General features: G+C 41.0%; 2 protein-coding genes across 3 annotated transcripts in view; one reads left to right on the top strand and one right to left on the bottom strand.

The window, feature by feature from the left end:
- Nucleotides 1–8588, bottom strand: part of LOC101570180 (serine/Arginine-related protein 53) — a 423021-nt gene extending 414433 nt beyond the window's left edge. Inside the window, exon 1 of the mRNA XM_023699713.1 lies at nucleotides 8460–8588. The gene's annotated coding sequence lies outside the window, so the exon portion shown is untranslated. The remainder of the gene's footprint in view (nucleotides 1–8459) is intronic.
- Nucleotides 8589–12481: 3893 nt separating this feature from the next.
- On the top strand, nucleotides 12482–20517 carry Shox2 (short stature homeobox 2). 2 transcript variants are annotated; one of them, XM_004639835.1, is made up of 5 exons: nucleotides 12482–12830; nucleotides 15778–15986; nucleotides 18298–18355; nucleotides 18650–18738; nucleotides 20260–20517. In XM_004639835.1, exons 1-5 carry the CDS (start codon nucleotides 12482–12484, stop codon nucleotides 20515–20517), a joined length of 963 nt encoding a protein of 320 aa, XP_004639892.1. The 2 variants fall into 2 exon arrangements, with proteins under 2 accessions (XP_004639892.1, XP_004639891.1); XM_004639834.1 differs by having other exon boundaries at nucleotides 20224–20517.
- Nucleotides 20518–22577: the final 2060 nt, after the last annotated feature.

The raw sequence follows: 22577 nt of genomic DNA, 5'->3' as shown, positions 1-22577 counted from the left end.
CTCTCCGCACACTCACCGGACCTGGGCTAGGACTCTGATATTTCAATGATTAAATATTTTAAGTTTTTCTTTTTTGGAAACTATTTGTATGCAGCTATGGTAATATTTGTTGTTAGTATACAAAGGGAAAAAATAAAACCTAAGGATTTTATATTTAGGAATTATCTTTATTAATTTTTAAGGAATTATCTTTACTGATAAAATACTTGTCTTATTTTAAAATTAACCATTAGATTCCCATGTGAAATGCTATTTTTTATTAAGATAATTATTAGTTATTATTCAGAGTCAAAAAACCAGAATCCAACCTATGACTTAGATCAGATATAAGCTAATAAAAGCTCAAATATTCCTTCCATATATATTCAAAATAAATATTATTATTATACACAAAATAATGTGTTAAACTACTACTTGGCTTGCAGAATCATCAGATGAACTAGTCCTTCCCTGATCCAATATCAGTGTAGATTTCTGTTACGAGTAATTTAAAATTGTAAACTGTTTACTTAAAGCCAGAATTAAATATGTGAAATACAGTTCTGAACCTCTGAGGAATTCACATCTCACATTTTACAATTTAACAAAGTACTGGGATGACTTTTGTTTTAAAACTTTCAGTAAATCTCTAAGGTATTTAAGCCAATTTCTTCACTGAAAAATCCTTCCCAGCTTTAAAATACTATGATTGTGAAATTATATATATATATACAATGTAAATAAATTTTATATATATATATATATATATATATATAGCTGTGTATAGTGGCATGTGCCTATAATCCACAAACTGAAGCAGAAGAATTATAAATTTGAGATATCACTGCGCAACTTAACAAGATCCTGTCTCAAATTAAAACTAAAAAGGGGAAGCAAGGATACAGCTCAGCAGCACAACATCTACTTGGCAACTGGGAGATCCTGAGTTTGATTCTTGGTACAAAAAAGCCAAAAAAACCTAAACTAAAACAGGTTGGGGATGTAATTCAGTGGTAAAATACCCCTGAGTTCAAGTTTCAGTAGCAATAAACACATGCATATATAATTACATGTATATAATACCTACTTACACATAATATAACCATCCACACATTACATATATAATAAATATATATCCATGTGTGTATACATTAAAAATTTATTAAGGAACATATACAAAATTAAGTGATAATATAAAATTTTTATTTCTAGCTTTTTCTTCATTTTTGTTGTTACCTATAAGAACTTTACCCACAAATAACTATTTAAATTATGATGACTTGCTATTACTTTCTTATTGTCTTGTTAGAAAAATACTTTGATAAGATTATTGTTTTATTTTTATGTATTTGGTACAGGGTCCTACTACACAGCTTGGACTCACAGTGATCCTCCTGTTTCAGCGTCCCCAGTGCTGGGATTATAGGTGTGCACCACCACACCTGGTCTCTGTTGCCAGTTCAGTATGCCCTGGGGCAGGGCCAGCGAGGCATGTGGTGCCAGGGATTAAACCCAGTCCCTGCACTTGCCTAAGCAGATGCTTAGTCAGCTGAAATATCTCACCCATCCTGAGATAAGAATTATCTTAAATGAATAAGAATTCACAAACAAAAAAGACCTGTAAGAGAAAACAAAGGAATAATAGATAATGTCAACAAATTTTAACAAACAAGGGAGATAGCTCAGGGGCATAAGCGCCTGCCTGGCAAGTGTAAGGTCCTGAGTTTGATCCTTGATACTGATTAAAAAAAAAAAAAACTTAAAAAAAAATTTTTAACAAACAAAAAATAGAGGATTTAGACTGAAGAAAGCTGAACACTAAGCAATTTCAACAAGGGAATTGCAACAAAAGTCAATTTACATGACAAAAAGAATCAGAAATTTGAGAAACCAGGTAACACAGCAGTCATAATGATATCTGAAACTAAAAGCAAGAAAACTGAATTTCTGTAAAAGAAATTATCTACCAGGTTTCCCACTCCATCCTACCCAGCCAAGTGACTACTCTTTGTCAATCCCAACAGGGAGGTTTATATGGGGCAAGAAGGGATCAATATAGCACCAGGTCCAAGGGCTCAGCAAAAACCGGGAGAGTGATGCCAAGCTAAACGTTAAAGGAATTAAGTAAAGCTCTCAACCTAATGGTTCAAGGAATAGACATCTGCATGTTTGGGTCCAATATTCTGAAGCCAAGTCTGAATCCCAGGAAGGACAGTGGAGACTTCTTCTTTATAAAAATTCAGCAGCATATGATTAAAGATACATGGTATAAATATTTGAGGGTCCTCCAAAGAATACGCCAAGCCCACATTTGCCATAATTGCCAAGTCCAAACCTTAAACACAGTAAACTTTTTTCTATTGGCAGATTAGTAAATGTAAAACAAAACAAAATCAAACATGGTAAAAACCTGTAAAACAAAAGTCTAGGTCTTGGGGATATAGCACAGTGGTAAAGCATATAGTTATTGTGCAAGACCCTGGGTTCAATCTCCAGCACCCTCCATAATTAAAAATAAATAAAAGAAAACCAAAAAGAAAAAACTGGAAGCACACAGAAAAAAACTTTCAAGAACAAAAACCAAAATGATGTTCTTAGAAATGGAAGATGACCCTGCAAAACAGAGTAGGAAAACATCCAAAGAATAGAAGGGAGAGCTTGAGATTTAAACAAGTAATAAACTATTTTTTAAAACATTACCATGGTGGAAGAAAATGTAAAAGACTTACAGAAAGCAAAAAGAAAATGGGACAAACAACAACAAAACATTAATCCACAAAATCCAATATCTAATTGATGTCCATTTTGTAAGGCCAAAAGAAATATTATCCAAAAAAATAACTGGAAAGAATTTCCAAAACCGAAAGACACAGATTGCTGTAACTCCCTGAACAAATTTTTTTTTTTAAGAACATACTCAGATACTAGGCCTGTGTGTGTAGTACTGCGGTAAACACCTAGAATGTGAGTCGTCCTGGGTTTAATCCCTAGCACTACCAAAATTAATTAATTAACTTGAATTCAGACACTGGGAATCTTGACAAGAAACTAGAAACTTCCAAAAAGAAAAAATAAAAACAAAAAAGAGGAAATATAAAAGGCACTGGGCTTTCCAACAGCAACACAGAAAACAATGGCAACTCACCAAAATTTACTTCAACCCAGAACCTTCATTTCCATAAAAATCACCAGTCTAGTAAGAGAGCAGAATAAAGACCTTTTAAGACATCTATGAAGTTTCTAACCTCAGACTCACCCTTCCTCAGGAAGTTACAGAAAATGTGTGCTCCACCAAAAAGAGAGGGCAATCCAACACACAATACAGATTCGGAATATAAGTGACCTAACACTGAAAATAGGTCGAACACCCCAGAACGGTAGGAGACCCAGGTACATCACTGAAACACAAAAGTCTCGTCCTCAAGGAGCTAACATTCTAGCATATCAGCAAGTCTCACAGGGGGACTTAAGACCCTTAGAAGGTTCTATGACCTGAGGGTCCAGGAGATCAAAATTATTTTCATTATAATTCTAAAACTTTTATCTTTTTCACTATGTCAACTATTGCCCTGATGGTGGATAGAATTACAGGCACCTTAGCACAAGTCAAGACAGAAGCACTGAGGCCAACGAGATAGTTCAGCGGTCTAAAGCACCTACTTAGACAAGCACAGGGACTGTGGTTCAATCCCCTGCACCACATGCCACACCAGCCCCACCCCAAGGGTGGGCTGAGCTGGCCACAAAAGAAAAACAAAAGCATAAAAACAGAAGCATTGACCCAGCTATCCCCCTTTTGGGTATTTTTCCAAAAGAACTGAACATCACACTACAATGACATATGTGCAACCATGTTCATAGCAGTGCAATCTTTTACTCAGCTATAAAGAAAGACAAACTTGAGGCCTTTACCGGTAAATGGATGCAACTAAAGACTACATTTCTAAGTGAAATAAATGAGACCCACATGTATTAATATCATATTATCTCCCTAGTGTAAGAACCTGAAATAATAAAATCTGAAAGGCATAACAGATATAGTAAAACAGAAAGAAACAACATAAACAACGAAAATGAGGGAAAGAAAAAAATAGGAAAAAAAATAACAAAGGGGGAATATTCTTCCAAAAGAACTGAACATAGAACTGAAAAAAATAGGAAAAAAAAATAACAAAGGGGGAATAGTTTTCCAAAAGAACTGTAAGCATATACACAGGATAGCTAACATGATCATACTACTGATTCCATCAGTTCTTTGAAGCACTGAAATATAACAGAAGTCACTGTATTCTTCACTGCCTCATCACAGGAAAAAAGAGGTAGAAAGTATCAACTGAGAATGTCCTCGACAAAATATTAAAAATCATTAACTTTATTAAATTTCAATCCTTGAGTATATATTTTCATATTCTATGTGATGAAATACAAAATGCACACAATTTTTATCATATATTAAAGAATGTGTGTCTTAAAAAGCATTTGTGCAACAGAATTGCAAATGGAACCAGATGCTTTTATTATCAACCACCATTTTGTTTAAGAGAAAGACAAGCTATGATGACTCAGACTGGAATAGTGGGCAAATTTTTTTTTCCTCAAAATGAATGAAGTTAGAGTTTACTTCAAGAAAAACTAATAGTATTTGTTATCAATGATAAAACTCAAGCTCTCAGGCTAGGGCTACATAACTCAACAGTAGAGCACTCACCTAGCATCTAGAACACCCTGGGTCCAGTCTCCAGCATCACAAGAAAAAAAAAAACCAACCTCACAGAGAAAATTTGAATTCTGTATAATTATGTATGTCACCAAAAGATTAACAGCTTCTAAATACTTACACTTACCTTGTTAGATCAGTTGTGATATTAACAAATGTGAATGATACAGAGTAAAGTATGTCAACCTCTGAAAGACATGCTTAACTCAGTGAAGTAATACTTTCCAATTCCCTAATGAAAGGTGTCACAAATCACACACAGGTAAAAGATTCAGTCAGTGCAAGTCAGACCAATACTTCAATATATTTAATTTAGTTATATTATCTTAATATAAAAAGTAACAAAAGTTCATGGATATCATTTCAAATACATAAGAAATCACTACTTGTCAACTTTTGATGTAGTATCTGAAACATTATCTTCTCCTAAAAAAAAAAAATCTGTGTGAAGCCAGGTTTTCTTTATTTAAACTCTTATCAAAATACTTATATCAATAGACTGAATGCAAAAATAGATGATAAATTAGCTGGGCCATAAGCTAGTCATTAAAGTTTTGCAAAGATGGAGAATAATGCCACTGTCTTACTATTTGCTTTTAGGAAATGTAGTTACTTTTCATATCAAATGTTATTTGGGTTTATTTTGTTATTTTAAGTGAAATCATAAATACTTCAATTTTTTTTCTATTTGTATTACTAATAAGTGAAATAGTGCTATATTACTCAAATAAATAAAATTTCTTGTGGCCCTTAATAGTTTCTAAGGAATGTGAAGGGATCCTAAGACTAAAATGCTTGAGAACCATGGTTCTAATGTACTACAGTCATCCCCATTCTCCATGCCTGTCCTGCTTCAGTTCCCATGTAAGGCAGAAGAAGTGGGGAAAAAAAAACCAGCAACAGTCACATTATGTTGTTAGTGACAAAATAAAAGAACAAGAGGTCTAGTATAAATTTCTTTGTTCTAATTACAAATAAAATAACTCATGCATTACAGAAGATATGTTAATTAACTTTATCCCAGAAAAATTAATGAAAGATACAAAAATCCTTTCTTAGGGAAACTAAGTAAAAACTAGTTGAAAAAGCACTATCACAAAACTATAAATATTCATGAAGTAACACATTTGCATTTCAGAAAATCACACAGAGGTACAAGGAAGCTCAAATATAAGAGATAGTGGAAAGCTAAAATTATAATTAACTTCATTTGTCCAGAAAAGGAAATAAACACTAACAAGACATCAGAGGGCTTCTCTTGAAACAGCCTCCTCCTAAAGAAAAATACTGAATGACTACTGATAACCCTAAATACAGATTTACTCCTAGATTTTTATGTCATGAACATATAAATGAATCTATTTGTTCATTCAATTAATAGTACATAATTTATATTACTACTCATAAAGTAGGGAAGAACACTTTACAATTTCACTAGTAAGGTAAAATGTAATATGGAAAAATATGTTTTAAAAAGAAATATATTAATAGCTCTTTATAGTAAAAATAACAGTGAATCAATCACAGATTTTTAGTGTTTCTACAAGCTATCAATCTGGAATCTATCCATAAGTGGAAAACATAAGACAGAACCAAAAACACTACAGCTCTTAGTTTTCTGATCCCACTTTAATTCTTCCTGGTAGTAACTTTATGGCCGTAAACTTTACTCAACTACTACTACAGAACTGAAGCCATAGGAAATGATGACTGTAGGACATCAATTTACAAAACTCCTGTAAAGTTCAGGTCACTGACTGATAATGTGAATACAAAATGCGGTTATTCAAGAAAACTCAAAGATATATAAAAAGGGTTTCTTTATCCACTTATAAATATGGATACAAGGAGTTATCTTTTGGAGGAACAAGAATCAACTTAAGAGAACAAAAGGCTCATGACATTTTATGTATTTGTGTACTACTCATTTACCATATCAAACTATAATCCTTGACTCTGGGGACATGGGAAAAGGAAAAAAAAAAAGAGGGGAGGTAAAAGCACAGTCATTTTGGTGGGAAATCCACCTCAAAGAAGTTTTCTAAAAAGTAAAAAGAAATGAGTATATTTCACATATAAAGAAATCCACAAACAAGTACAGAACCTTGCAAAGGTAGTAAAAGAACAGCGGTAAAAATTCAGGCATAACAAAGTAAAACTCAAAGAGAGATGAAGAATTCTGTCAAAGCACCCCTCCTATCACAACCAAAAATCTGTAATTTTTTTTTTTTTTTTTTTTTTTTTGCGGAACCAGGGATAGAACTCAGGCCCTTGTGCTTGCCAGGGAAGTGCTTATTCCACTGAGCCATCTCCCCGGCTCCTGTAATTTGTCTTTTTAAAAAAGTATCATCAATCATAGAAATTTACCTACAATGGTTTGGAAAGGAAAGCTGAGAACTTCTATAAATTTATGGCAACAACCCTATTACAGAAGTTTTCCAATACATAACCCAGCTCTGTAAGGTGAATAATCTAAGACTGGTTGAGTTTATAAGGCCCATTAACAAATACCAACTGCTTGTTTTTTTTGGTTTCTGACATTTTCAGCAACTTTTTTCCTCTTTGGGTACTAGGTATTGAACCCAGGGCCTTCTCACTAAGCTTCATCCTTAACACTTTAATATTTTTTTTTTAAAGAGGATCTCCCTAAGTTGCCCAGTCTGGTCTCCAACTTGTTTTCCTCCTGCCTCAGCCTTCCAGAGTGCTGGAACTATAGACATGAGCCACCTTGCAGGGCTTCAGCCCTCCTACTGCACATAATAAATTTAATACTAACACTTAGCAAGAAACTGCCTTCATTTGCAAAGAAAGCATAATCTTTAAGACTTCAGAGGCTCTCAAACACATCTGCTGAAATCCTCAAACCTGTGAACTCTGTATTTCTCTCACCTGCAGCTTTTACATCTGGACTCAAACTGACAACTTGCCTGCTTTCTTGTTAGTACATTTGAACTTATTTAACCTCCTCCTACCTAGCCAGCTGAAACATAACTCGGTGACTGCTAATTCCAGAATGTTTTTTTTTTTTTAATGCTCTTTTGTTCTGTTTAGGTTTCCAGTGTGTATTTACAAATGCAACATCTGAAGGACTAATTACATCAAGACTAACCTAACATAAGTTATGATTGTAACTTCTCACAGAAGCAAGCAGAGTTCAGGAGAGCCACATGCTCTGCATCACATGGCCAAAATTTAGAAGTCAAGGGACTACATAACGAGTACTGTGAATTTGTGTTTCAAAATAGGGCGGGCTATTTCTCCCTGCACCATCTCTCCTCCAGCAAGCGGGGAAAGGCCGAGAGAACTGGAGGGAGAGACGGCTCTCAGGTCCACTGGAGAGCGGCCGACGATGAAGTGCACTACGATACAGCTTCCCTCTTTCTGCATTTACCTGGGCACAGTGAGGAAGCGCCAGATTAGTAGTAGGAAAGAACTGGGAAACGGAAATGCAGCGACCTGGGACCAGGGGCGCGCAGACCAGGAGGGAAACGGCTCACGCCCCACCACTCGCACACAGGCCAGTCTAGAGGCCCGAGGCCGCTCACCCCCTGATGCCCCCAACACCTACCAGCCTAGCCCCGACCCACAGTCCGCCCGCGCGCGGCGCATGCGCAGTGCCGCTCTCGGGGCGCGCGCCGCCGCCGGCCCACGGCCCGCTCCCAGCCGCAGGCTGCGCCAGGCCTCATACCGCCCCGCGCTGGAACAGGGCCTCGCAACCCCGCAGCCGCGGCGCCGCCCCGCAGGCTCCGGAGGTCTGCATCACCTGGGTCCCGACCTTCGTGCTCGCACCTCCCGCTGATGTGCAAGCGTCGCAGACCTGGAAACCCTTCCGCAGATCAGGGCGCCACTAGCGTCCTCCGAACTCGCTCCAGTTTAAGCTCAGCGCCTTCCTGGTTCCAGCGCCAGGCAGGGTCAGCCGAGCTATCGAGTGTATCGATGCGGGCTGCCAGGCTTGGGAATGCCGAGGAAGTAGATTGTCTAGCCGCCAATTTTTTTTTTTTCCTATTGCTAAATAATTGGATTTTCTTGTTCCTCAAAAAGCAATAAAGGTGGGGATGGAGGGTTTCACTACTCTAGTATTCGCCGTTATCATCACAGATAATCGGTAAACAAGTGCATTATAGAAAGTTATGTTTAAGACACCCACATTTAGAAAAATTGGGTATCTCATGCTGGGGAGGGAGAAACTCGTCCAACAATAATAAATCACAGAAATGTGTCTGTATAGGTCGTATGTGATTAAACTGTAATGATTTATTTGCAAAAAAAACCCCACACACATTGAAAATTGGTGTTTCGTCTGTCCTAAAGGTGGGTGCAAATTAGTTTTTCGGATTAAGATAACTGGTTGATAGAGGAATAAGGGAAATCAGCCCAATGCGGGAAGAGCAAGTTTTTTCTGGAAGAGAAATCAAATATATAGGATTTTCTTTTTTAATTTAAGCTAACAAACTAAACCAATATAGCATTTTTTGTTATTTATACTACAACTACATTACTTATTTTTCCTTGCATGAAAGTGATTTGCTGTATGAAACAATGCTAAGAAGATACACAAAGTGTTAGCTTTAGTTTGGGTCGACTGTGAAAACCAGTTCATTCACAACTGCTAGATAACTAGCTATAGCTGTACACTGACATTTTAATGGTGAAAATCACCTCCACAATATACTCATAAATAGCTGTACCTTAACAAGTCAATTCTGGGGAACCGTTTTCATACTTAAATGCCAAATTACATGTTTATTTTAAATAATTCAAGAGCTGGGAGCCCTTGGACTCTGAATTTTATTGGAACCTGTATATCTGTCCACAGACTGTCAGCTGAATCTTGCCCTCAGTGATTTTGTTCCAAAACTGCTTTTTGAAATGTTCTCTCTAAAAAACATTTGCTGTTAAGTAAAGCAACAGTAGAACATCATTGCATTTATTAGAATAAGGTTTTAAAAGCTCAATTTAAAAATAAAAATTGCCTTCAGCCAGCTAAAAACCTGTCATCAGACACTGCAGATTTCTTATACCTTGATTTGATAGCAATAGTACCATTCTTAAATTGAAAATGAGCCAATAAATTGAAATCATAGGAAAATCTATTGATCTGAATTATGCAATAGTTGTGCCAGAGCCTTCTCTAATTACTCTAAAGATGATCAAACTCAGTAGATGAAATATAAGTTTAGGCTTAAAAGATGTGTATCCAAAAGAACAAAGAAGTAGCTGGAGTGTCTCCTGATACTACTATCAGACTTTTATATGTTATAGTTATTTGTGAATTTGTATTTAACACCTCAGTTTGTGAGCTCGTGGAATGCAAGTGTACGACTGATCATTCTGCTAAGTAAACTCAACAATGTAGTTTCATAAAGACTAAAGTTTTGTGATTAATCCCCTTTGGTAATATCAGCATTAAAATGGTTACAGATAGCACATCAAGACCCAATATGAAATTATGTTTTTAAATTCATGTAACTTTGGAAATTTAGATATTTGAGTCTCTTGTAGAATAATAAAACCAAGTACTCATATAATTAATTCCTAAAAACTATTGTTATTGAAAGATCTTATTTGTCCTAAAAATATCAAAAGAGGAGAAACAAATTAAGAAGTTGACTTCAAAGAAAAAGCAACATTCCGAAAAACAAAAAAACATTTAATCTTCCAAAAATTCACCAAATAGGAGCATTTTAATCAGAGGAGCATTGTAGTGTGACAAAGTTATACATAATCTCAACCCATATTTGAAAAGTCATTGTGTTTCCTTTTACAGATGCTAGCGGTTGTTTTGATAGAACTTCTCAGAGTATCTGCCTTGTTTTGATCCTTTAATTGTAAAAGATATACATATTAATGTTTTGTAATTGTTTTTATTTTACTTTTGGGTCCAAGATAAGGAACAAAGTTCTTCAACATCAGAAAGATTACATTCACATTCGGTGTGTTGTACTTTAAAGTCTCCAAAGCCTCACTTAAAATTTTGTTTGCACACTTAAGTAAAAGTAACTTTGCATATGTATTTTTATATTTGCAGGTACTTACATAGTCACACTGCTCACAGCAAGCCCTGCCCTTCACAATGTAGGCAAATGAGTTGGCAATATAGATGTTCCTCCCATCTAACAAACCACTTTCATTAAAATAGCACAGAAATACTATTTTTGCAACTTTAAATCGTATCCTAGCGGGAGGAGAGCTTTTTCTTCTCCAGCATCTTTTTGGACAGTACAAGATAAAAATAACTTGACGGGGCACAAATTTAACGTCGTAGTTTGCTTTTTCAAGTTCGAAAAAGGATAAGCTTTTGTTTTTCAAAATTAGAAATCCAACTGGACTGTTTCCCGGCAAGTTAAAGAAATGCTCCGGATGCATCTTGGGACTGGTCTGGGTGTGAAGAGTAGAAAGGGATATGGGTGAGCATCAAGAGACTTCAGAGAGAAAACGAAGTCGAGCTGTCCTTGACCGGGCACTAGGGAAACACTTTAAAATGGGATCTGTCAGGGAACAGCTGCTTAGAAAACGTGTTAAATCGACCGGCCTCTTCGAGTGGAATGTGTCCACCCAGGAGTGGGCTTTGACTTCAAGACCTGAGCAGTGGAGTGAATGGCACGGACCTAAGCGTAGAGCTGGAAGACCCGGGCTCAAACTGAATGCGGGGCAGGATTCTCCTGCAGGAGGACAGGTCGGAGGCCGGGGGAGTTCTGACTCTGGGCAGACTTAGGACGCGGCGTGACGTGGACTGGTGGAGCTGCGGGGGTCAAAGAGGGTTAGGGACGCAGGGCTGGAACCCGGGGGCGGGAGGCTGGAGGAACACGCAGGGCCTATTAATTGTTCGGTGCCTGAGGCAGGGCAAAGGCCGGGGCTCGGCACTGCGCGGCCGGGCAGCGGAGCAGCACCGGGACACCCCGAGAGGCTGCGGGTCGGAGACCAGACGCCGCCGACTCCGGAGCCGCGCACTTGTCAGTTTCCTGTTGGCCCCGCCCCCGCTGAGTCCACCCTGCTCCCCAGCGTTTAACTAAGTCGTGACACCAACGCACAATCCACGGCTAATTAAATTAATTAGGGATTCTTGTCAATCCTGGATTAATGACCGAGACCACTGGCGGCCCAGCTCTCCGCAGCCCCAGCCCCGGGACTCGCCGCCTCTCCGCCCCGCCGCGGCCCCCAGTGCCTCCTGCTCCGCGCCCCGACTCCGTCCGGGGCGCTCTGCTTCCCACCTCTCCGTCTCCTCCTCGCGCTTCCTCACCTCTTTCCCTCCCTCTCCCCCACCCCACCCCCAGGTAGTGGCGTGGCTGCTCCCCGGGAAGGGGCTCACTCCGAGTTGCCAGGGGAGGTAATTTACTCAGAACCAGGGGCCGCCTTTCGGAAGTATAAATAGTGCGACTTCAAGCGCAGCGTCGCTATCAGATCTGAACTCTCCGCAGGAAGAATTGTCAAAGATCTTAACAGGGAACAAGCGCGCTCGGGCGGGAAGCCTCGGCTCCCTTTGCTCCGCGCCCGCGCCCCCGCCCCTCCTCTCCTCCTCCTCCCCTGCCTGGTCCTCCTCCTCCTCCTCCTCTTCTTACTTCTTTCCTCCTTCTACTTCTCCTCCTTTCTTCTTTCTTCTTTCCTCTCTTCTTCTTCTTCTCCTTCTTCTTCCTCCTCCTTCTCCTCCTCCCCCTCCTCCTCCACCCCCTGCCCCATTGATGTGTTATTATTGGGGGGGCTGGAGCAGTAAAAAAAGAAGAAGGAAAAAAAGAGCGGGGCTCAGCAGGGAGAGGTTGAGCGCGGCGCTGACCGGAGGCGGTGGCGATGGAAGAACTTACGGCGTTCGTCTCCAAGTCTTTTGACCAGAAAGTGAAGGAGAAGAAGGAGGCCATCACGTACCGGGAGGTGCTGGAGAGCGGGCCGCTGCGTGGAGCCAAGGAGCCGGGCGGCTGCGCGGAGCCGGGCCGAGACGACCGCAGCAGCCCCGCAGTCCGGGCGGCCGGCGGAGGCGGCGGCGGAGGAGGCGGAGGCGGAGGAGGCGGAGGCGGCGGAGGAGGTGCAGGAGGAGGAGGAGCGGGCGCAGGAGCTGGAGGAGGGCGCTCTCCCGTCCGGGAGCTGGACATGGGCGCCGCGGAGAGGAGCAGAGAGCCCGGCAGCCCGCGGCTAACGGAGGGTAATGGTCCGACCCCCGGCCTTGCCGCGGTTCCCCTTCCCGCCTTCTCCTCTCCTCTGGGCGGGAGCGGACCCCGAGGCCCAGTAGCGAGGGGTCCATACGCAGAGAGGGGCCTGGATCTCAGCTCCGCAAAGTAGAAGGATAGTGTTGGGGTGGGAGTCCAGGAGTGTGCAAGGTCGTGGGTGGGGTCCTAGTGTGGGGGAAGGCGTGGGAGATTTGTGCGCATCCTTTCCGGGTGCTCCCATGTCACCGAAATGCGGTTTTCATCGGCTGGATCTTGGGCCCTCGCTGGGACGGCTGCGGGCGGACGTGGAAGTTCGCAGGGTCTGGCTTCAGGCTTAGTGCTGGGCTGGGACTGGAGCTGCGGGTGGGGGAGTGCAGATTAAAGCTAATATCTAGCAGGAGTTTGAGTTTGCGGGAACCACTTTCCTGGCTTCAGGAAGATTGGAAGGGAAAAAGGGAAGGAAGGAGAGACAAAACCGACTGAGAATCACTTCACACTAGGTCGCCCCGGGGTTTAGAGCTACCCCTGAGACACTTCAATCTCCACAAAAGATTGTGAATCTCCGGATCTTACAGACCCAAACTTCCCACTCTTTTTGAAGTAAGAAGGCTGTGCGAAGGCCGGGCAAGCTAAGGGCCAGGCTTCGTTGCGTTTTCCCGGCTGAGGCGTTTAGCTTTCTATTCCCGAGGTGAGGGGTGGATGGTATTTTCTGAAATTTACACAATTTCTTTATTGCTTTTAATCATATATTCTGATCGTGTGTGTGTGTGTGTGTGTGTGTGTGTGTGTGTGTGTTAGGAAATGGGGTGGTTCTTTGGTGCCAGGGAAGAGTTAGGAAATGGCTTTATCTAAATATGGAGTGTCCTGTACCAATTCAAAGGAGTTCAACAATAAAATTAATTTGGCACTTGCTGCTGCAGTAAGTGGTGTACTGCCATATTTTTCCAATTAAGAAAATATGTGACATGCGTAGAATCACATATTTAAGCAAGCAATTAAGTTGTTTATAACACGGACTGTTCTTGTTTAGGCCATTAAGTGGAAATTTGGGGATGAAATAAGAATTACATTAAATCTGTTAATCAGCTTGAAATTTAGACTTTTCTCGTTGATACCCCAAAACTTTGATGGCTTGCACTGAATGATAGACATAGACAAAGCCTTCCCACCCCTTTGCAGAATCAGAAGTGTATGTTTTCTGGTTTAAATGTCACGACAATATCAGTGGAAATGTTTTCATATTAAATTGGCTACTCGTGTTTATTATAGTATCTATTTCATTCCTGGACAAAGGACAGATTCCACAAAACGAATTAAGAACTTAAAATTAAAGCAACACTTAAGATTACTGCAGGTAAAATGCCAGGCTGAGCTGAGATCTACACACTCTTGACCTAGATCCTATATCATGTCCTCCTAAATTTGGAAAGTGGTAACCGTCAGGAAGGCCCAGTGCAGTGTCCCAACCATGGGCCACAGTTCTGAGCTCTGGGTTCACCAGCCCATCAGATGGCATGGTTTGAGTGTGAAATGTGGAAAGCCACAGTTCCTGGTATTGTTGGTTTTCAAGATCTGGGTAGGTGTTAATTACTCGGTAGACTGGCTCTTTTGTGAGTTTTAACAGCCACATTGATAAAGATCCTGAGATGGGAAGAAATGCCTCGACCATATAAATTCAGGATAGGTAGTTTAAATTCCGAGTCTCTATGTCTGGTGAGGATGAAGGAGGGGGAGGGATTGATAGGCTATTTTCTCTGATTGCTGTCTGTTGTCCAAAATGTAGATATTAACATCTACTGGGGGGGCCCTGCCACTGTGTGACTGAATGCTCACACTTGCAGAGCTTCTATTTTTAAGTGGAAGAGGACAGGAAAGTAACAACGGACGTGTGCGAAAACAGCAGAGAAAATGCATATTTTATTAAACATAGGAGCTGCTGGGTGCATGAAAAGGCTTTAAGCAACCAATAGAAACCGAGGATCGGGAATGTTCTCTTGAACCTGTTGATCTCTGTGGGTTTAAGCTGTTAAGGTCGAGCCTGTGTTTCCACCGGGGAGGGAGAAGGACAGATCTGAGGCAGCGGTGGGTTTCGCGGACCACCCGCGGCTGGTTTTCTGCCTTTTGCCTTTCGACCGGGCTAGGGAGGCCAGACCTCCAGGCTGCCAACATGGCGTGGGTGCCTGTGTTCAAGCGACCTGGGTTTGGCAGTGGGGACTGGAACCATCTGACTGCCCAGGAAACCATCTATGGGGTCTGACCTAAACCCTGGGGCAACGCGGTCACCAAAGATGAGATGCGGGCTTTTAGAGCAGCACAGCAGCATCGGTGTCTAGTTCCTGGCTGCAACCCGTCAGCCTAGTTGTTCTTAAATTAGATCAGCAAGTTTGTGGGAGTCAACGGACCAGAGGCAGCGAGAGGTAGCCTAACAAGGGACCAGTGCTGGCTAGTGTGAAAGGCCAGTGTGTGGCCTCGCCGCGCCCCTCTACCAAGATCATGCACTAGGAGAGGCCCAGCATGGCGCTTCCGATTTCAGAGAGTGCATGAGAGAAAGTGAGTGCCTGAGAAGATGGGAAGAATGCATTTGGTGTTGGCAAGGGAGAGCAGATAGCAGATTGATGAGCCGATGAGCAGATGAGCCGAGGCCGCGCTGCTGAGGAAGTGGGTGGCCACGTCCACCTTGGCCCACCGGCAGCCACTCAGACGTGACCTTTGCATGGCTCCGAAATCTTCATCATCCTCACACTGTGAAGGGCTGGATCAGATTCTGCAAAGGGATAGGATCTTCTACCTTTCTTGAGACAAATCTGGTAACTAGATTTGCTGTACTGTTTTTATCCCTCTGTGTGCGTGTGTGTGTGTGTGTGTGTGTGTGTGTGTGTGTTTTGGTGTTGATGTATGCATACGTGGACGCACGCGTGGTCTGGTCTGTGGTACCCCTTCCAGTGTCCCCCGAGTTGAAGGATCGAAAAGAGGATGCAAAAGGGATGGAGGACGAAGGCCAGACCAAAATTAAGCAAAGGCGAAGTCGGACCAATTTCACTCTGGAACAACTCAATGAGCTGGAGAGGCTTTTTGACGAGACCCACTATCCTGACGCCTTCATGCGCGAGGAACTGAGCCAGAGACTGGGGCTGTCCGAGGCCCGAGTGCAGGTACCAGGCTGTGAGAAGGTCAAGGGTGGGCCCAGGGAGTGCAGACCCCTACACCCTTGTTTGGAGAGGCAGCTTGGTTCAAATCTCCTGTGTGGGGTGACATGGGGAGGAGTATTTTTACTGTAGGTCTTATTTTGTAAAGTAGATCTTAACCCTATCTACCCCCCATCCCAACATATGTTCTCAGCAGAAGAAGGCTGTGCTGGGCTTGCTCCCAGAGTTTCTATAAACCACACCCCCCCTCGCCTTTAGCTGGCTTTAATGTGGTTTAATCCTAATGGGCCTACTTTTATAAGCCTTAAAAAAAAATCCCACAGAAAACGTTTTATCTCTGGATGCCTTAAAAGTTACAAGTATTTTGCTTGCCTGAATTGGGTTTCATTGAGGGTCTGCTCTGGGGGGAATCTAGGTTTGCCAACCGGATATGCCAATTAGGTTTATAGATGTACAGACTATAAAGAAAATTAACAACTGTTAAGTGCCGAAATTTACAGTCTACTGTTAGCGCTTGATTTCAAACTGTGTGTAAAACAGTAGAAAAATAAAGGCATTTTGGTCGCTCTTTGTTCCCTTAACCAAGGCATCCAACAAACCCAGATCTCAATTTTAAAACAACCCACATATCTTAATAGTGGCATTTTCAAAACCTGACCCCTGGCAAATGTCATACACCATGAAGTTAAGATTACAGCAGATTTTCTTTATTGGTTGTTGAGGTGAATGTAATAGCAAAAGTAGGCTTTGGGGGCAATTAGGGAGGAAGATTATGTACATATACGTATACACATCCTTCCAGCTTTATGGGGAATAACTTTAAAGGTTTCAGATTGTATTTCCGCTCAAATAATAAAATAGGAGAAAATGATGGTCATTATTTGTTTGAACACATGGAGCAGTTTTAGGCTGGAACATCTGCAGCTGTTACAAAGTCTCGCTGTAACAGATACTCCGAGTCTCTGGGCACAGAGACCACCATCTGTATCGAACTATGTGCAATTCTTATGGGGCTTCTCCACATCGTGTAATAGGATCAGGAGGAAAAAGCCAGCAGTAATTTTGAAGGAGAAAAGTAATGATAGGCCACCTTGGTCATCACAGCGTCAACAGCAGAGTCTTCCTTTTAAAGCTTCTCCTGCTTTGCTCTGTACACTAAGATCTCTAGAGGCATAGCAGCCCCTTGAAACCATTATAATTATTACAGTTATGAGTAATAGTATCTCAATTCCAGCTCTTCTAGGAGAAAAAAAGAGTCAAGAAGCCTCGGGCCATGTGAGTTATACAAAGGATGCCACCCTGGCATGAAATTCACCCTTCTATTATACTAAGTAGCAGGGGAATTTTTGAAGATTTACATTGACTATGGCACTTGCTTTTAAAAACATACCAGAGAAAGCTCTAAAGCAGTATTTTCCTTTCATGGGGTTTTAAAACCTTAATTTGTAAATCAATCAATATGCTTTACTACTGGAGCTAGAGTATAAAAGCAAGCTTTACTTGAATTTTAAAAACTCTTTTATACTACATCTAGAAGTTTGCAAGTTATTCAAGAGGATAGAAATCAAATACCCAGGAGTTACTTGATCCATACCCCAATCTCCTTTCATGAAGTACTCTTCTTTTAGTCTTAAGAACTTAACTTTATTTTGGCATGTATTTTTAATACTTTTATTTCCGTTTTAGAGCTATTTTCTAGAAGCTTCCCTTCTGTCCTAATTGAAAACTGGGCTTTTCCTATATGAACAAATTATATTACCATGATAATAGCACAATTATTCTGCTACTGTGTTACACTCTGCTGCACAGCATAACAGAGAAGAGAAATTCTAAACTTCTTTGTAGTGAGGCTTTTATGACACTAATTACTGCTCTCTCCTTACAACCCCTCCCCAGAAAGAATCATTATTTGCTTTAATGTTTAGTTTTTCCTCAAGATGAGCTAATTAACATAGGCTATTGCTGAGTCCATTCTTCTCAGGTCTTAACTGGGTAAAAATTTATGCCCATTATGACATTGGTATCTGGTATGAGAGTTTCAGGTCTTGGGAATTCTATTGCATGGAAAGATAAAGCCAGAACTATACTAATTTATCAAGGAACAAATGTAATTTTATAAAAGTTTATGAAATCTTTCTATTCTTGTTTTTCATTCAAATTTTTTAGCTTGGAGACTAAGGCTCTTTTACATAATTGAAAGACTGCTACTTATATCTCTAAAGACTTGCCTAAAATATTACTCTTTTTTATTGAATTCTTACAGTTTACAACTTTTGAGTCATAACATCTAGTTTTTTTTCTTTTCTTCCACTTGTAGGTTTGGTTTCAAAATCGAAGAGCTAAGTGTAGAAAACAAGAAAATCAACTGCATAAAGGTATGCTTCCAATACAAAAATGTTAATTGTTATAAGCAAAAAGAGAAGTGGGAGAATATTGTTAATAAAAATATAGAAAAATATCTGAAAATAATAATTGTCCTTGATTTCAGAAGAAAAACAATTAAAGTTCTAAAGTTTGGGAGTCAGTTATATTTATTTTAATTATGATAGCAGTTTAGAAAGGTGCTATCAAAATCCCAAAGGAATGTATCTTGATATCATTTGGAACCCTGGGAAACAACACTAGAAATGTTAATCTCATAGCATTGTGTTTTGTGCTATTCTTTGCAGGTGTTCTTATCGGGGCTGCTAGCCAATTTGAAGCTTGTAGAGTCGCACCCTATGTCAATGTAGGTGCTTTAAGGATGCCATTTCAGCAGGTAAGTATAGTTTCATTTCAGACTGTTTTAAAATGTAAAAAGACCTGGATGTTTGCTTGGAATATTGAATATCCCCTGTGAGCCCAATGTCCATGCAGCTGAAGAATTGATTTCTAGGTGATATAGTGGGCCTTTCCCCCTTTAAAAACCTATATAGTGTCATGGTCCTGAATGCTGAGTCCTTTCTTTTTTTATGGAAACCCCTCAGGGTCCTGAGGACAGTAAATGGTCTTTTAAAAATGCACTAAAGATTGCACTTGGGGAAAGGAAGGAAATGCCTTTTGATTAAGATTTTGTCAAATCCCATACAAAGGATAGTCCTAAGGTTTTTCTAAGGCAACCCTCTATTTTTTCAGGTATTTTCTCTTAGTTACATTAAATGTCTCTGGCAGAAGAAAAATTAAAAATGAGTACTCCCAACTCAGACTCATTTTTAAAAAGCTACCTCTGCAAACAAAGCTTTATATCTGATGCAGAGGGAAGCCTTAGTCTTCCCAGGGCTGTCCTGCCTCTATAATCTTTCTCTTAGCCGTAAAGAAACCTTTAAAACTACCTTTTTAAAAGGACAGCCTGAAGCAGTGATTTAATCCTGGGAAATCCCAATGCTCTGAACTCCCCTTTCTCCAAGCCTGAGGGCAAAATCATTCTCCAACCAGTGCCTGACCTTCCCCATCCTTAGTTAGGACCCCTGTGTGGCACAACTGTGATGTCGTGAATTAGTTCTGTCACCAGCACCTTGAACTGGGAAGACACCTGAGTATGCCTGTGTACTGAGAGTAACTGTTAGGAGATGTTCACTGTCTTGCCACCACAGGATTTTGGCATCCTGATGTAGGGGTTTTAAAGTAAGAGAATTTTTGGAGAAAGAGGAAAGGAAGAATTTAAAAGGAAACCGGTATCATTCAGAAGGCTGAGATCTTCAGGTCTGCAGAATCACACCACCTGAAAGATTGTTAGAAATTCAGAACCACAGGACCTTCTGATACAGAATTTACATGTTTAAAAATTCTCTAGATAATTCTTATGGCCATAAAAGTTAGGAGTGTTGCTGACTCAGTTATGCCACTGTGAAGATGCAGTTTTATCCCACTGACCTAGAGAAGTACTTCTTGGTAGTACTTCAGTGCTTTAGTAGTGGCACAAGAGATGTATTGCAGAGTAAGGAAGAGAAAAGTAATAGCTCTCGCTCCAAGCCCTTTAAATAGACCATTACGATTTTGAGGAGGGTGATGTTTCGACACTGTAGTTAACTAGCCCACTCATCCGCCCAGCTCTCAAGGGGGCAGACAGGTGTGAGGGCCAAGGTAATAAGACTGTGCTGAGGGAGTTATGTGTGTGGTTCCCCAGGTTCAGCAACAGGCTGACGAGTTCCCTCTCCAGACAAGTTGCTCAGCCAGAACCCCCTGCTTGTTCCCCTACCCCTACGTTTCTCCTAGACAAGCTGGACGCCGTTAATGCTTTGTTTCTATTCTGTTGTCACCCTAGGATAGTCATTGCAACGTGACGCCCTTGTCCTTTCAGGTTCAGGCGCAGCTGCAGCTGGACAGCGCCGTGGCGCACGCGCACCATCACCTGCATCCGCACCTGGCCGCGCACGCGCCCTATATGATGTTCCCGGCGCCGCCCTTCGGACTGCCGCTTGCCACGCTGGCCGCAGACTCGGCCTCCGCTGCTTCTGTAGTGGCTGCGGCAGCCGCCGCCAAAACTACCAGCAAGAACTCCAGCATCGCGGATCTCAGACTGAAAGCCAAAAAGCACGCGGCCGCCTTGGGTCTGTGACGCCAACGCAAGCGCTACCTTCGCGCCTCCGAGAGGCCCACCCTGCACGCCCTCCGTGTCCTGCTGCTTCTTGGTCACCCCCTCAGTGCTCCGGAGCCACCCTCTTTCCGCCCCACTGGCCGCCCCTTGCCTCCCTCTGCATCTCGGACTCGGAGGGCGGGTCTCTGCGTGGGACCCGGGATTCCACTAGGTGTACCAACCGCGTGGCTCCTGCCCTTTTTACCCAATAGGCCTAGAATTTGGCTCGGTAGAAGCAGGTTTGGGGAAGTCTGGAGAGAGACTGCATGGATAAGGGAGTGCTGGGACAGCCAGTGGCTCGGGACAGAGCTACAGCTGTGGACTTTTGCATAGGAAAAAATCTTGTTGATTTAAAAAGAGAGAAAAAGTAGAAAAGACAAGCCAGAGAGGAAAAAAGAGAACAGGATCTTATTTGTTACTAATATTTGGCATAAGCTGAAATCGGAAAGAGAACGACGGAGAAAAACAATTTTAAAAATTATTTTATACATTAAAAATATGGAAAATAACCCGGACAAATCTCGAGAGAATTTGGGTGGGGGGGAAGTGCTACCAAGTTAAATGTATGGTTTTTTAATGAGCTAAGACGGCAAAACAGAAGGAAGAGGTATACTTATTTAAAGAATTAAGATGAAAAAAAGTGAGCAGCTGGGAAGTTCACAGGTTTTGAAACTGACCTTTTTCTGCGAAGTTCACTTTAATACAAGAAATTTGATAAGAGAGGCGGGCCTCCTTTTACGTTGAATCAGATGCTTTGAGTTTAAACCCACCATGTATGGAAGAGCAAGAAGAGAGAAGACAGTACGAAGATAAAGGGGGAAACAAAGACGATGTTAATGCAAAAAAAAAAAAAATAGAAAGAAAAGAAAAAAAAAAAAAAAAAAAACGATGCCACAGACAATGATTCCTCTGAGAAATTATTATGGCAGAACTGTCCTGACTGCTGACAGTGAATTCTGGTTTGCATGTTACTTGTATTCCATGGATGGTGTCCCCTCCCTTTATTCACAATGTGCACTCAACTCCATTTTCACCTCAGTAGGAAAAGCATCCGGAAATTGATATACATCCATATATATATTTTTGCCCTATCTTTGATCCTGGGGGGTCAAAAGAAAAAAAATCGGAAGGGGGGAAATTTACACTGATTGTCCCAAGAAGATAGAGATGGGCAGAAAATGTGGGGAAAGGAGAAAGAAAACAGGAGGATCAAATGAAATAATGAAGGTACACCATCTTGTATAGTGTGTAACACATAGTAGGTTCTCAGTCATTGTTAGCTCACTTCACTCTCCTTTTCGTGTATTCCCTTTGGCTGGTTTCCTGAAGTCCTTTTTGAGGACAGTGCTTTATTTCTCCCCTCTCTATCCCCTCAAATTCACCTTAAATAACACCCAGCTAGATACAGCACTAGGTTTGTGTAAAATATGTTGATACACATGAACAAAGTTTATTTTGACTATAATGTGTGAACTGAGGGTTGACTTTCAACACATGCATTTTATTCCACAAAGATGTATCTATTCATGTAATCTTCTTTCTTGTTATCATTTCAATTTGTGTAGCTATTTAAACCGGGATGCCCTGGACTAAGCATTCTGTATCCCAATTCTCTAGCAAGCCTCTTTAGTTTTCTTTTTTTCCTTCTAATTTACAAGAAAGAGGAAAAGCTCTTCTAACTGAACTTTGGTATGCAGTTGAGCTTTGTAACTATTTGTTCTCCATGAAAACAAAATTATTTATATTTGCCATATTTTTTTCTAGTGTATTAAGTTATTTTAAACAAAAGAAGATGCTGTTATCTCATGACCTGTTGTCAGTACAAAATGTTACGGCTCCACCTCTGTTAAATCTTATAAAATAAGTGCCAAGTTATTAATCGAAGACACTTTGCGATCAATTGAATGAAAATAGTATTGTTTCATTTAATGGGATTCGCGTCATCTTTATTCCAGTTACTATTAAAATATCCAGGATAGTGTCTCCTTTCTTTTTGATGAATCAATCCCTCTCTCTCTCACTCGCTCTGTCCTTTCTCTCTC

The sequence above is a fragment of the Octodon degus genome, unplaced genomic scaffold, assembly GCF_000260255.1.
Source record: "Octodon degus isolate 3935 unplaced genomic scaffold, OctDeg1.0 scaffold00115, whole genome shotgun sequence".
NCBI classification, from domain to species: domain Eukaryota; kingdom Metazoa; phylum Chordata; class Mammalia; order Rodentia; family Octodontidae; genus Octodon; species Octodon degus.
This window is presented reverse-complemented; position numbering and strand designations above follow the sequence as displayed.